Source organism: Grampus griseus (assembly GCF_964374135.1).
Source record: "Grampus griseus genome assembly, chromosome: 12".
NCBI classification, from domain to species: domain Eukaryota; kingdom Metazoa; phylum Chordata; class Mammalia; order Artiodactyla; family Delphinidae; genus Grampus; species Grampus griseus.
In genome coordinates, this window is record NC_139006.1 from 21,641,073 (window position 1) to 21,655,654 (window position 14,582).

General features: G+C 40.9%; 1 protein-coding gene across 1 annotated transcript in view; it reads right to left on the minus strand.

Moving 5' to 3' along the window:
• Window positions 1–14,582, minus strand: part of CHEK2 (checkpoint kinase 2) — a gene marked incomplete at its 3' end in the record, with an annotated part of 41,690 nt that overhangs the window by 19,154 nt on the left and 7,954 nt on the right. Inside the window, exons 3-7 of the mRNA XM_082667928.1 lie at window positions 12,234–12,358; window positions 11,968–12,115; window positions 8,985–9,075; window positions 6,241–6,349; window positions 3,363–3,416 (exon numbers count right to left, since the gene is read on the minus strand). Of these exons, the coding sequence (XP_082524054.1) occupies window positions 3,363–3,416; window positions 6,241–6,349; window positions 8,985–9,075; window positions 11,968–12,115; window positions 12,234–12,358 (527 nt within the window). The remainder of the gene's footprint in view (window positions 1–3,362; window positions 3,417–6,240; window positions 6,350–8,984; window positions 9,076–11,967; window positions 12,116–12,233; window positions 12,359–14,582) is intronic.

The following is a 14,582-nucleotide window of genomic DNA, read 5'->3' on the forward strand; positions in this document are numbered from 1 at the left end:
CTTACCTATGATCATATCATAGTATACTTGGCTCTGCATGACCATTTGTTATTGTCACAATAATGGAAACACTGAATATGCACTGTAATATTACATTAAGAGGAACAGAAAGGAAAGGAGAGCTGAAATTCTCATATAACAGGAAGGCAATGAGCTATTATCATTAATAAACCAAGAGAGAGCAGTTTATGTGTATTATGTAGAAATACAGAGGTAAATTATTTAAAAATCACCCCGATGTTCACTGCAGCACTATTTACAATACCCAGGACATGGAAGCAACCTAAATGTCCACCAACAGAGGAATGGATAAAGAAGATGTGGTACATATATATACAATGGAATATTACCCAGCCATAAAAAGGAATGAAATAGTGCCATTTGCAGAGATGTGGATGGACCTAGAGACTGTCATACAGAGTGAAGAAAGTCAGAAAGAGAAAAATAAATATCATATAATATTGCTTATATGTGAAATCTAGAGAAATGGTACAGGTGAACTTATTTGCAAAGCAGAAATAGACTCACAGATGTAGAGAACAAACTTATGGTTAGCAAGGCGGGACGGGGAGGATGGGATGAATTGGGACTGACATACATACACTATTATGTATGACATAACTAATGAGAACCTACTGTAGAGCACAGGGAACTCTACTTAATGCTCTGTGGTGACCTAAACGGAAAGGAAATCTAAAAAAGAGTGGATATATATACGTATAACTGATTCACTTTGCTGCACAGCAGAAACTAACATAACATTGTAAAGCAACTATACTCCAAAAAAAATTAATTTTTAAAAAATTCTTAAAAAAAAAAAAGCTGAGGGCTTCCCTGGTGGCTCAGTGGTTGAGAGTCCGCCTGCCGATGCGGGGGACACAGGTTCGTGGCCCGGTCTGGGAGGATCCCACATGCCACGGAGCAGCTGGGTCCGTGAGCCATGGCCGCTAAGCCTGCGTGTCTGGGGTCTGTGCTCCGCAACGGGAGAGGCCATAACAGTGACAGGCCCGCGTACCGCTAAAAAAAAAAAATGCTGCAAGAGTTTTAAAATGCAGGGAGGGAGATGCATGTGATATTTTGATAAAATGAAAAGCAGAAGAAAAGACACACACATGGAAAAGGAATAGGAGATGAGAGGAAGGAATGGAAACTGCTTGGTCTGCTTGGCTTCATCACTGGCAGTGCCCTTCTGGGAATGGGTGGGGCTGGGAGCTGACAGAGCAAGAACAGGCCCCCACTAGATGGAGCCATCATGGGCTGTCTCCAGTCCCCACTATCTCCAGGGCCATGGGCTGCAGCTGTCATAGCTGAAAGTGTCTCTCAGAAACCAGAAGCCACCAACCCAGACCCTCCACTTAGGTCCTACAGGGCAAAGGGTAGGGAATTACTGATCACTGTCATTCCCCTAGTGTGTTCCCTGTGCTGAACCTTTATGAACACATCTCATTCAAGTCTCACACTGACCTTTGAGGTAAGTATCCTACTGTCTCCACTGTACAGATGAGGGAATAGAGGCTCTGCAAAGTGAAATGACATGCTTAGAGCAAGGATGGGAACCCAGGTCTGTCTTCCCACTACACTGAAGCCACATAAGAGGAGGGATGACCAAGTCCATCTGTGCTCACTGCCCGGAGCCTAGAAAACAGGCTGGCACAACAAACATTTGACAATTGATAAATCAACACCGGACTCCAAAGGCCAGGGTCTATTGGACTCTGCTAGGCTCTACTCATTGTCCCCAAACATCAAAACATACTCATGAGCCCATCTTTGTCCCCAAAGATGTCCCCAAACATCAAAATGCACTCATGAGCCCATCTTTAATTCCCAAGGGCTTTCAAGTGCCCCTGTAAATTGCCAACAAATACCTCCAAAGATCTCTTTTAGGGTTTTAAATTCTTCTCCTCTGAAGCGGACATTGGATTTGTATAAATGTTACGTTTGGTGATCTTCTGACATCAGAGAAAATTCTCTGAGGATTCTAAGTGTTTACCTTTGGGGGATGTTTGAAGCAACACCACCCCAGAAAATTAGAGGACTCCTCTCTTTAACAAGATTCCAGATCCCATGGAAAAAGGAGGTGAATGCAGGGAAGAGGAAGAAGTTGCAAGGGCATTAGAAGAAAGTCAAGCAGGAAGGTCAGCCACTCACATTCTTATGGGTTTTCGGATCCATCACGAGTTCTAAAGGAAGCTATTGAATTACTGTGTCCCTGTGATGTTGTTCTTAGTTTCTATTTGCTGTTAGGACGGTCTGAGCAGGTCAGAGAAGGGAGAAGAAACCTTTTGTTGTTTGGAGGTTAAGAACCAGAATCAGACAATCCTTAGCTGGACAGACTGAAGGTTTCATTTCAAGTTTAACTCCAGTGCCTACCTAGCTCAGGACTGCATGGGGGCCCATGAATTAATGACAAAACAGAAAGAATAAAAAGGAAGATGGGATCAGTCCCACTAGTACAACTTTCTCTTCTCACATCTTTAGGTTCTTTCCATTGAGACAAGGTCATCACTGCACAAAAAAGACAAGAACTATTTATACTCAATGAGGCCACAGGCACCGTTTAATCATCCAGGATGTTGTCGTACTTATTGGATACCCCTGGATTCATTTGATTTATTCCAACTGAGGTGAATGGAAATCGGCACCATCAAGAGGTATTTAGAGTTGTGAAAATTTCAGGTATAATTAAACAAAATGTATCAAATGAGCATTGTCTCCACAAACATAATCAGTTAATCAAGCACCCATAAGACATTATATTTAGGAGACTTACTGTGTCTTTTGGTCCAGAACTAACTCAGTGGAAATATCACATAATTGTTTAATCATAAAAATCTTTATAAAGTATTGTCCTTTCACGGGGAGGGGGAAGGGTAAGCTGGGACAAAGTAAGAGAGTGGCATAGACAATATATACACTACCAAATGTAAAACAGATAGCTAGTGGGAAGCAGCCGCATAGCACAGGGAGATCAGCTCAGTGCTTTGTGACCACCTAGAGGGCTGGGATAGGGAGGGTGGGAGGGAGACGCAACAGGGAGGGGATATGGGGATATATGTATATGTATAGCTGATTCACTTTGTTATACAGCAGAAACTAACAGAACATTGGAAAACAATTATACTCTAATAAAGATGTTAAAAAAAAAAAGTATTCTCCTTTCAAAATTTCAGGGTAAAGCTCTTCCCAGCTAAATGATAGCTAAACGCATGCATGCATACACACACAAACACACACGTACACACACACAATTAAGGAACCCAGGTTAATACTAGCTTTATTACACTGAAGTGCTTTGCACTCTCCCCATATTTTGACATAAATGAATTTAAGTATGGGTCATTTTTTATGGCAGTACTTACATGATTTAGTTTTTTCAAAATTTCTATTTCTGTTTCAACATTGAGTGCTGGATCCTTTGAAAAAATAACATTAGAGTTTATTAGTAATAATGATAACCAATATTCAGAAAATATTTACAGTTCAATTTAGCTGAGTAAAGGCTGCCTGGACTTCCCTGGTGGCGCAGTGGTTAAGAATCTGCCTGCCGGGGCTTCCCTGGTGGCGCAGTGGTTAAGAATCCACCTGCCAATGAAGGGGACACGGCTTCGAGCCCTGGTCCAGGAAGATCTCACATGCCGCGGAGCAACTAAGCCTGTGCGCCACAACTACTGAACCTGCGCCCTAGAGCCCGAGAGCCACAACTACTGAAGCCCTCATGCCTAGAGCCCGTGCTCTGCAACAAGAGAAGCCACCACAATGAGAAGCCCGCGCACCGCAACGAACATAGCCCCCACTCACCACAACTAGAGAAAGCCCGCGCACAGCAACAAAGACCCAATAGAGCCAAAAATAAAAACAAATAAATAAATAAATTTATTAAAAAAAAAAAAAAAAGAGGGCTTCCCTGGTGGCGCAGTGGTTGAGAGTCTGCCTGCTGAGGCAGGAGACACGGGTTCATGCCCCGGTCCAGGAAGATCCCACATGCCGCAGAGCGGCTGGGCCCGTGAACCATGGCCGCTGAGCCTGTGCGTCCGGAGCCTGTGCTCCGCAATGGGAGAGGCCACAACAGTGAGAGGCCCGTGTACCGCAAAAAAAAAAAGAATCTGCCTGCCAATGCGGGGTACATGGGTTTGAGCCCTGGTCCAGGAAGATCCCACATGCCGCGGAGCAACTAAGCCCGTGCGCCACAACTACTGAGCCTGTGCTCTAGAGCCCGCGAGCCACAACTACTGAGCCTTCACGCCACAACTACTGAAGCCCGCCTGCCTAGAGCCCATGCTCCTCAACAGGAGAAGCCACCGCAATGAGAAGCCCACGCACCACAATTAAGAGTAACCCCTGCTCGCCACAACTAGAAAAAGCCCTCGCGCAGCAACGAAGACCCAACGTAGCCAAAACTAAATTAATTAATTAATTGATTTAAAAAAAAAAAAAAGGCTGCCTGAGTTCCAAAGTCACCACTATTCATACAGAGAAATCAAGGCACAGAGGTGGATGAATTACACAACTCACCTAAAATCACCCTACAAAATGCTTGGCAAATAGTAAGCATTCAATAAGACCAGGCTCTATGCCAAGCTCTTTATTTAAATGGGTCATCTCACGTAAGCCTCATAATCCAAGTGAACTGGGTTCTAAAAGTATCCCAGTTTCACAGATGGAACAACTGAGGCTCAGAGAAAGGAAGCCACTTGCTGCAGTTCCCACAACCAGAAACAAAGTGTGTTTCCACTGTTCTCACACTGACCTGGTAAGCTCTTCTTGTCTCATCAACTGAGGAATTGCTTACATTCATAAAAATGATACAACAAACAAAAACCATAGACAAGAAGGTATTCAATTAAAATGTGTAAAGAAAACGTCAAGTCACAGTTCTAATAATAGAGCAGACCCAGGTTCCAATTTCAAGTGCAAGCTGAGATATTTACTGAGACTCTAAGGAGAGGAGGCTTCAGGGTAGCGAAGTTCCTCTCTGTTACAATTCCAAAAGGATGACTCGAGTTACTCAACCTCACGGGCTACACCCTCCACAAGCAAAGAGGATATAGAATTACATATTTATGTAAAATGGACTTCAGCGAAGAAACCCAGATGTTTAATTTTAAAAACCTGCCTCTTCCTGTAAGCTGGTAAACTTATTACCAAATCCGGGTGTACTCTGATGATGGAGAGGTCTAAAGAGTCCGATAGGATTTGAAAGATGAAATTAAGAAGTAAAATTGTGCTCCAAGTCATTAAGAATCTGGTAGGTTATTTTCTTCCCCCCAAAATGGGAAACAAATCCAGAATCACAGGGGAAAGATCTATAACAATGTGAACACTGAAAGGAAATTCCTCTTGCTGTGTGAGAATGGCATTGTCTAGGGAGAAAAAAAAAAAGAAATTGATCTTTAAAGAATGTTAGAGTATAATAGCCAGAAACAGCTGGCCACAAAGGAAAACGTGATTAGAGGCTATGTTTTACATTACTTTGTTGGGTCATGTGTTGAAAGACAAATACACTTGGCCACTTCAGCAACGCATAAGCGTGTATTACAGAAAATGTAATAAAATGAATGGTTACCATATAAAGAGACTATTAAAATAATTTAATTAAGATTTTTAAAAATCTATAAACATGAAGGTATTCATTGCCACGTTATCAGGAAGAGCAAAGAATTAGAAATTACCTAAATGACCTAATTTATCTAAATGATCAACCAGAGAAATGGTTGAATAAATTATGATAAAATTGGTGAAACAGAGACTCGATCATCAAAAAGGATATATTAGGGAAAAGAATATATATTAATGTTTATGTGAAAAAGCAAAATTGTATACACAATATGATCTCAACCATCTAGAAATAGAAATTCATAGGAACAAAGACTAGAAGGAAGGAGAAAACTGAAAACAGCTGTGGGGTTACAGTGGTGGGGATATGGCTGGATTTTTTTTTTTTCCTAATTTCCTTTCATTTATTGTAAAAACAGTTTTGTAACAACTTGGAAGGGGAAAAAAAAGCAAAAACAAGTTCCTGCTATGTGTATTATAATGTATAACCAAATATTTTTGGAACCAAATTATCCATAAGTAAGTGTTTAGATTAGTTGAATATACTCAAAAATTTTCAATGTTTTTTGATAAAAATTCTGAGCAATAAATCCTTCCTGACATTGAAAATCACCACTCTAAAATTATTTGGGGAAGGTAAGAAGTGTTAAGAATGACCAAACAGCCACAAACAAGGGTACTTACTGCCTCTCTCTCGGAGCCAATAGCAAACTTCCTTTTGCTGATGATCTTTATGGCTACTTTCTTACACGTCTTCCTCTCGAAAGCTAGCTTCACCTCACCACAGGCGCCACTACAGGGAAAAACACAGCAAGTGACGTGACTGTCAAAATGTTTTTAATCCTGAGACCCACCACTCCTGAACTGGCCTCAACCATTTCGAGTTAAAGACAGCTCATTGTCTCTGTTTTCAGAAACCTCACCAGTGTAAAATGTCAAAGGCATAAGTGAATAGGGACCATCCAGCAACACTGAGTCAGCTCCAAATGCCACTTTTTGAGCTGAGTCATATAGACTTAGGTCTTGCTGTCACCCCAGACTGTGAAACTCTCAGAAAGACACTAAGAACAAATCAGAGAGAAATGATTTATCCCAGGGGCCAGAGAAAGACCAAATACAACCAAGTCCAAGTTAAAAATGAGTGCCTGAAACAAGTAATAGTAAACAGCAACTGCAAATGAATTACTTTCACTGATCCATTTCTCTTCTTTCTTATCCTCTGTCTTCAAAGGAAGTGCGTAAGCAGTTGATGCCATGAATTGCACCCAAAATAAAACCACAATACATAAGAAACCAAAAGTGCACCATGAATCTGCTTGCAGCAAGCTCCTGAAGATTTGCAATTAATTGGGATGCTAAAATGGAGGAGGACTGCTACCCAGGATGACACCCAGTACAGTTAATCAAGCATCAGTCACCCATTACCTGCCGCAAGTAGACTTTTCTAACCACTGTGGGTTGGGGGATGGGGTGAGGGGGTGGCCAAGACATCTTTTTTACTATGTATTGTGTATATACATAACAAAATTTGCCACTGTGATCATTCTTTTTTGTCAATCCTATTAACATGAACAAAAATCGCATTTTATTTTTTTTGTTTTTGTTTTGTGGGGTTTTTTTTTTGCTTTATCTTAAAGATTCTTTTTTTTTTTTATTGGTGTATAGTTGCTTTACATGCCATTATAATCATTTTAAAGTGTACAATTCAGTGGCATTAAGTACATCCACAATGTTGTGCAGCCACCACCTCTATCCAGTTCTGGAAATTTTTCATCAGCACAAATGGAAACCCCAAACCCATTAAGTGTTCACTCTCCTTTTTCCCTGCCCCCAGCCCCTGGCAACCTCTAATCTGCTTTCTCTCTCTATGGATTTGCCTGCTCAGAATATCTCGCATCAGTGGAATCATACACTATGTGGTCTTTTGTGTCTGACTTCTTTCACTTGGAATGTTTTGAAGGTTCACCCATGCGGTAGCATGTATCAGTATTCCATTCCTTTTTATAGCTAAATAATAGCCCATTTTATGGATATATCACATTTTGTGTATCCATTCTTTTGTTGATGGACACTTAGGTTGTTCCCACCTTTTCGCTACTGTGAATAGAGCTGCAGTGAACTGTCCGTGCACAAGTTTTTGTTGAACATCTGTTTTCAATCTGGGGGGTATATACCTAACAAGGGGAATTACTGCGTCATATGGTAATTGTTTAACTTTTTGAGAAAACATCAAACTATTTCCCACAGTGGCTGCACCATTTTACATTCCCAACAGCAGTGCATAAGGGTGCCAATTTCTCCGCATCCTCACAAACACATGTCACTTTCCATCTCTTTATTATGGCCATCCTAATGGGTGTGAAGCAGCATCTCATTGTGGTTTTGATTTGCACTTCCCTAATGACTAATGATGCTGAGTATCTTCTCAAGTGGTTTTTGGCCATTTCTGTATCTTCTTTGGAGAAATGTCCTTTGCCCATTTTTAAATTGGGTTACCTTTTTGTTGTTGAGTTGTAAAAGTTCTTTATTCTAAATACTAGATTCTTATTAGATATATCATTTGCAGTATTTTCTCTCATTTTATGGCTTGCATTTCACTCTCTTGATAGTGTCTTTTGAGGCAAAAGTTTTAAAATTTGACGAAGTCTAATTTTTCTATTTTTTTCTTTCGTTGCTTGCGCTTTCGGTGCCGTTTAAGAAACCACTGCTGGGACGTCCCTGGTGGTGCAGTGGTTAAGAATCCGCCTGCCAATGCAGGGGACATGGTTTGGAGCCCTGGCCTGGGAAGATCCCACATGCTGCAGAGCAACTAAGCCCATGCGCCACAACTACTGAGCCTGCGTTCTAGAGCCCGTGAGCCACAACTACTGAGCCCACATGCCACAACTACTGAAGCCCTCACACCTAGAGCCCGTGCTCCTCAATAAGAGAAGCCACCTCAGTGAGAAGCCCACACACCGCAATGAAGAGCAGCACCCCCTTGCCGCAACTAGAGAAAGCCTGTGTGCAGCAACAAAGACCCAACGCAGACAAAGATAAGATAAAATTAAAAAAAAAAAAAAAGAAATGCAGTAAATGTTTCTTTATGGAAGGTAATGAAAATGTTCTAAAATTGATTGTGGTAAAGGCTTCACAGCTCTGTGAATATACTAAAAACCACTGAACTGTATATTTTTTAATGGGTGAATTGTATGGTATGCAAGTTATATCTCAATAAAACTGCTTTTAAAAAGTTATCACCAATAAAATTTATAAAGAAAAACTACTCAACTGATCATTATAAGTCAATAACATATCTATCACAAATAAGTACCCTACAAATGTTATGAATACATAATGAATGCCATAAAACCAGGAACAAAAAACTAACCAATGACAAAAGTTTAGAAAGAAATTAAGTGCAAGTTCCATAAGAAAAAAAAAATTACCTTCCAAGAGTTTTGGACATGATGTATTCGTCTCTTAATTCCTTGGGATAAACTGACTGATCATCTACAGTCAGATCAAAAAATACAAAAACTAAGGAAAAAATGGCAGAAATAGGTCTCATTAATCCATTTGATAAAGAAAAGATAAATGGTCCTATAACTTAGTAAACATATGGAATATAAGACAATCGTTCTTAATTCCATTTAACATCTAACACCAAAGAAATCATTTAGCTAGGCTAATGCATGTCGTGAAACCCTTGAAAAATGATGACAGACAAGCTTCATTCCACAATGGAAACACACAGCATCATTCTCACTATAATGCAGGAAACTCATACATAAATGCTATTCTTATTCTTTGACCTCAGAACAGTTATCAATTGCTCAGGCCCAGAAGCAAAAGGCAATTAGTTTGAATCTAGAAAATATGTTCTAGGCAAGTAAATATCCCAAAAGAATCAAGCCAGAGGTCACATACTAGTATTATCTTCTCTCAACCATTGCTACCTTTACCTAGCTGGTATTTTATAGTGCAAGCCACCTTGAACTTACTTGTAAAATTAACTAAATAACACTTTCCAAAAAAATCCCCTTTATTTCTTCATTATTCGGCCTGTAACTCAGAAAAAGAAAACCAAAAAACTGCTCATTTCATAATTTAACCATCCATTGGGCCAAACCTGCAATCAGTTATCAAACATTCCAGTTCTACGAAGTGGTAAATTTTCTACTGCCTATAATATCTGGAAAGAGTGAAATTTGTTAAGACCCTTGAGTTTCTCAGATTTCAGGTGATGGGTCCTGACCTCCCTGGAGTAACCTAGAGATCCAGTCTCTGGCATTTAAATCTGAACCAGCTCAGCATGCTTCAATCCAGGCTGGTCCCCAAAGGCAGACAGCTGCCTAATGAATGAGACCTGCTGGCTACCTAGGATACAACCGTTCCTCCCTGCTTATTGATACTGATGAACCCAGATGTTACAGTGACACTTGAGAATCAGGGAATTTGAGGGGCTCTGGAGATGTATTTTCCCAAGTGTCGAGGTCTACTTCAGGGGCTGTAAACTCAGTTGCCTACACAAGCCAGGAAGGTCATACACACAGGTAAGGCTGGAGTGAGTGTAAGATATGGAGCAGTGGAGACTTGAACAGGAAAACATCATCCATCTAAAGGAGGAAGTCTCTACTTAGCACCTGCAAATCCTCAAATTAGGGATAATATGCTCAAGTATGGCCAGATATTCCATCTTCTCAAAGAAAACTGGATTTTCACATTAAAGCACAAAACATCAGCAAAGGCCTAAAAGAATGTCAATAGGCTGAATCAGTCTGCAGAGTACCAGTTTTGTTTTGTTTTGTTTTGTTTTTGTGGTACACAGGCCTCTCACTGTTGTGGCCTCTCCCATTGTGGAGCACAGGCTCCGGACACGCAGGCTCAGCGGCCATGGCTCACGGGCCCAGCCGCTCCACGGCATGTGGGATCTTCCCGGACCGGGGCACGAACCCGTGTCCCCTGCATCGGCAGGCGGACTCTCAACCACTGCGCCACCAGGGAAGCCCCAGAGTACCAGTTTGATCGATTTCCATCACGGCCAGCTTCAGATCACATAACACTTTTGTTCAAATAAGAAAAGGTGCCCTTCAGATAGAACAATTAGAAAAAGATGGCACACCACTTGTCAAGTAGAGGACAGGCCACATTTCAGCAACCAGTTGCCCACCTCAACCAGGTGCTCACAAACAGCAAAAGCCTGTGCAGCTGTCCTGACTATAATTATCAGACAGGAAATAAAAGTTAGAAAACAGGAGAAACTAAGGCAATCATAAAATGTACTACAGGATGTCCAGAATAGCCATAATTCTGAGATGCCAGTCTGAAGACTGGTTGCATGAGAATCACCTGGGCAGGATTTTTTAAATCCCTGGAACTAGTGGATCAGGATTTATGGGACAGTGCCTCTGGGAATCTATATTTTTAAGGTGTTATCCACACAAACACATACCATTCCAAGCCGCTCAACTCTCAGATAGTTTTGGGAAGTTGTGAGTTTTTTTTCAAATTAAAGAAACGAGAGTATTCCTCGTGTCCAAGATTTCAAAATCACTGTGAGCTATATTTAATTCTGTAGGTTGTTTTTATTCACACCAAATGACAACTGTTCATTTTAGATGTGATATTCATGAAGTTTTAGGAATAAATGCTTATAAAATACTACCTGATAATGATGATAAACATCTCCACTTTCAAAGGATAACCACGTCATATTTAAGAAGGTGGAAGGTCTAAATTGAGATTGTTACAGAAAAACCCATAGCCTAATGCCGGGTTATATATAATAGTTCAATAAATATATGCAGAAATTAATGACCGAAAGGAATAAAGAAAGGGAAGAATAAGGAAGGAAGAGAAAAAGAGGGGGAAGGGATGAACTAATGGCCTAAAATAACAACTCATAGATAGCTAAGACAGATGTGATAAAAGTGAATCAATTAATGAATGATAACTAAGCAAAATGATAATTTAAAGCATATGGCTTTAAATAAAACTAATCAAACCAATTAAACCTTAGAAAATCTGTCTTGATAGAACTTTTGATTGTTAAAAAATGCAACTAGGGGGCTTCCCTGGTGGCACAGTGGTTGAGAGTCCGCCTGCCGATGCAGGGGACACGGGTTCATGCCCCAGTCCGGGAAGATCCCACATGCCGTGGAGTGACTGGGCCCGTGAGCCATGGCTGCTGAGCCTGCGCGTCCAGAGCCTGCACATCTGGAGACTGTGCTCCGCAACGGGAGAGGCCACAGCAGTGAGAAGCCCGTGTATTGGAAAAAAAAAAAAAAAAATGCAACTAGGATTGAGGTGAATCTTGAATACTAACCTACTTACTTTATGTACCTAACCACACTCTGAAAAGGACACAATGTCATTTTTCCTTTTATACAGGAAGAAAAAATTCCAGTAACCAGAAGACAATAATATTACCTTTATTACTCCATACTGAAAGTGCAATTTCAGAATTGTTATTCAAAGGAAGGCGTCTTCCTTTCCCTACAAGATCTTTATTTACAAAGGTTCCATTCCCACTGTGATCTTCTATGTAGGCGATGTAAGAGTTTTTAGGACCCATTTCCTAAAACAGAAAACATTTTATTTCAAAGTTTTACTGGTGGAGTGTTTCAGTGGGGAGACAACTAAGAGTGATGTCTAGATGACCAGTTCTCCCAAATGTATGGATATTTGCCACCTACTCTGAAGATCCGAAAGTGCTTCTTGCTGTAAGTCCGGTATTTATCAGTTCTTTTCAGCAGGGGTTCATCAAAGCAGTATTCACAGTTTCTATCTCTCCCAAACCAGTAGCTGTCGTTAACACACTCTGTAACACAAAAGCACACCCCAGAGGGCTGTTAAATTTCATGTATCAAACACCTTTAAAAACTGTTCATAAAATCTGCTTGTAGGAAAATAGCCTAAGAAGGCAATCAAAATTATAGATTTGTCCATCAAGATTTTATAAGATTCAAAATCAGTGGGGAGAAAAAAACCAAATATTTCCAACGAGTTTAACAAATTATGGTTTATACATAGCCATGAAATGTAAGCAGTCATTAAAATTCTCAAATAATTTTTAATGACTTGGAAAAATACTTATGATATAATAATAACTTCCTACTTATTACTCTCCTGAGGCTTCCCATCATACTTAGTATGAAATCTACACTCCACATGGCAGGCTAGATGCTCAGGATCTGGCCCCTGCCCCCCTCCCAACTTCACCTTGTACCTCTCCCCTTGATCACTACACTCAGCTCCACTGGCCTCCTTCCACTGCCCCAAATATGCTGGGTTCAACCTCCCTTGTGGCCTTTGAGTTCTTCATTCCCAGTGATTTGAATGGCCATCTTGCCTTTTGTGTCTGCAAATTATCATCTTCCACTCAGCTTTCTGTATAAGCACACTCCCAGCTCACCACCCACTCACCATAATCACAAGAGCCTGTTCTGCTTCCCTCTATAACTGAAAATTATCTTGATTATTTGTATATTGTCTCCTGGCATCCCCCTATTAGAACAAATTCCAGAAGGGCAGCCTTGAGTCTCTTGTTTACGAATACAGCTCCAGCACCTAGGACAATGCATATGGTAGGCAAGCAAAATGTTCACGGAAAGACAGACTAGGGAAAATATTACCAACTCATGCCACAATCAAAGGACTATTTCCCTAATATCTGTAAAGTTGATGGAAACAAACCAAATGTCCTACAATGGATGAATGGATAAACAAATTGTGATATCACAAATTGTGATATTTACATACAATGGACTATTTTTCACCCATAAAAAGGAATAAAGCTAAAACTCATACATCTACAACATGGACGAACCTTGAAAACATTATGCTAAGTGAAAGAAGCCAGACACAAAATGCCACAGACTGTATGACTGTATTTATATGAAATATCCAGAATAGTTAAATCCATAGATATGAAATGCAGACTGGTGGTTGCCAGGGGCAGAGGAGGAAGGGATGGGGAGTAACTGCTTAATGGATATAGGGTTTCATTTTGGAGTAAAGGAAATATTTCAGAACTGGACAGAAGTGGTGGTTGCACAATGTTGTGAATGTACTAAAGGTCACTGAACTGTTCACATTAAAATCGTTAATTTTAGGGACTTCCCTGGTGGTGCAATGGTTAGGAATCTGCCCGCCAATGCAGGGGACATGGGTTCGATCCCTGGTCTGGGAAGATCCCACATGCCATGGAGCAACCAAGCCCATGCACCATAACTACTGAGCCTGTGCTCTAGAGCCCACAAGCCACAACTACTGAGCCTGCGTGTCACAACTACTGAGGCCTGCGCGCCTAGAGCCTGTGCTCTGCAACAAGAGACGCCACTGCAATGAGAAGCCCGCGCACCGCAGCAAAAAGTAGCCCCCACTCGTCGCAACTAGAGAAAGCCCACACACAGCAACAAAGACCCAATGCAGCCATAAATAAATAAATAAATAAGTTTTTTAAATGGTTAATTTTATGTTATGTGAATTTCACCTCAATTCCTTAGTTATATGTGCACACACCCATTGGTCCAGAAATCCCACTTCTAGGAATTTATCCTACAGACAGAATCATATGTACTACGAAAGGACATAAGGACATATGTACAAGGTTATTCACTATAGCATTATTCCTTTTTTTTATAAATTTATTTATCTATTTATTTATTTTTGGCTGCATTGGGTCTTCATTGCTGCGAACGGGCTTTCTCTAGATGCGGTGAGCGGGGGGCTACTCTTCGTTGCGGTGTGTGGGCTTCCCATTGTGGTGGCTTCTCTTGTTGTGGAGTATGGGCTCTAGGCATGCGAGCTTCAGTAGTTGTGGCTCCTGGGCTCTAGAGCACAGGCTTAGTTGCTCCGCAGCATGTGGGATCTTCCCGGACCAGGGATTGAACCCATGTCCCCTGCATTGGCAGGCAGATTCTTAACCACTGTGCCACCAGGGGAGACCTATAGCATTACTCTTACAGCAACAACTTTAATGTCCATTAGTAAAGGGCTAGTTCAATAAATTTATATATCTACAAAAGAAATGGGGATCTTTA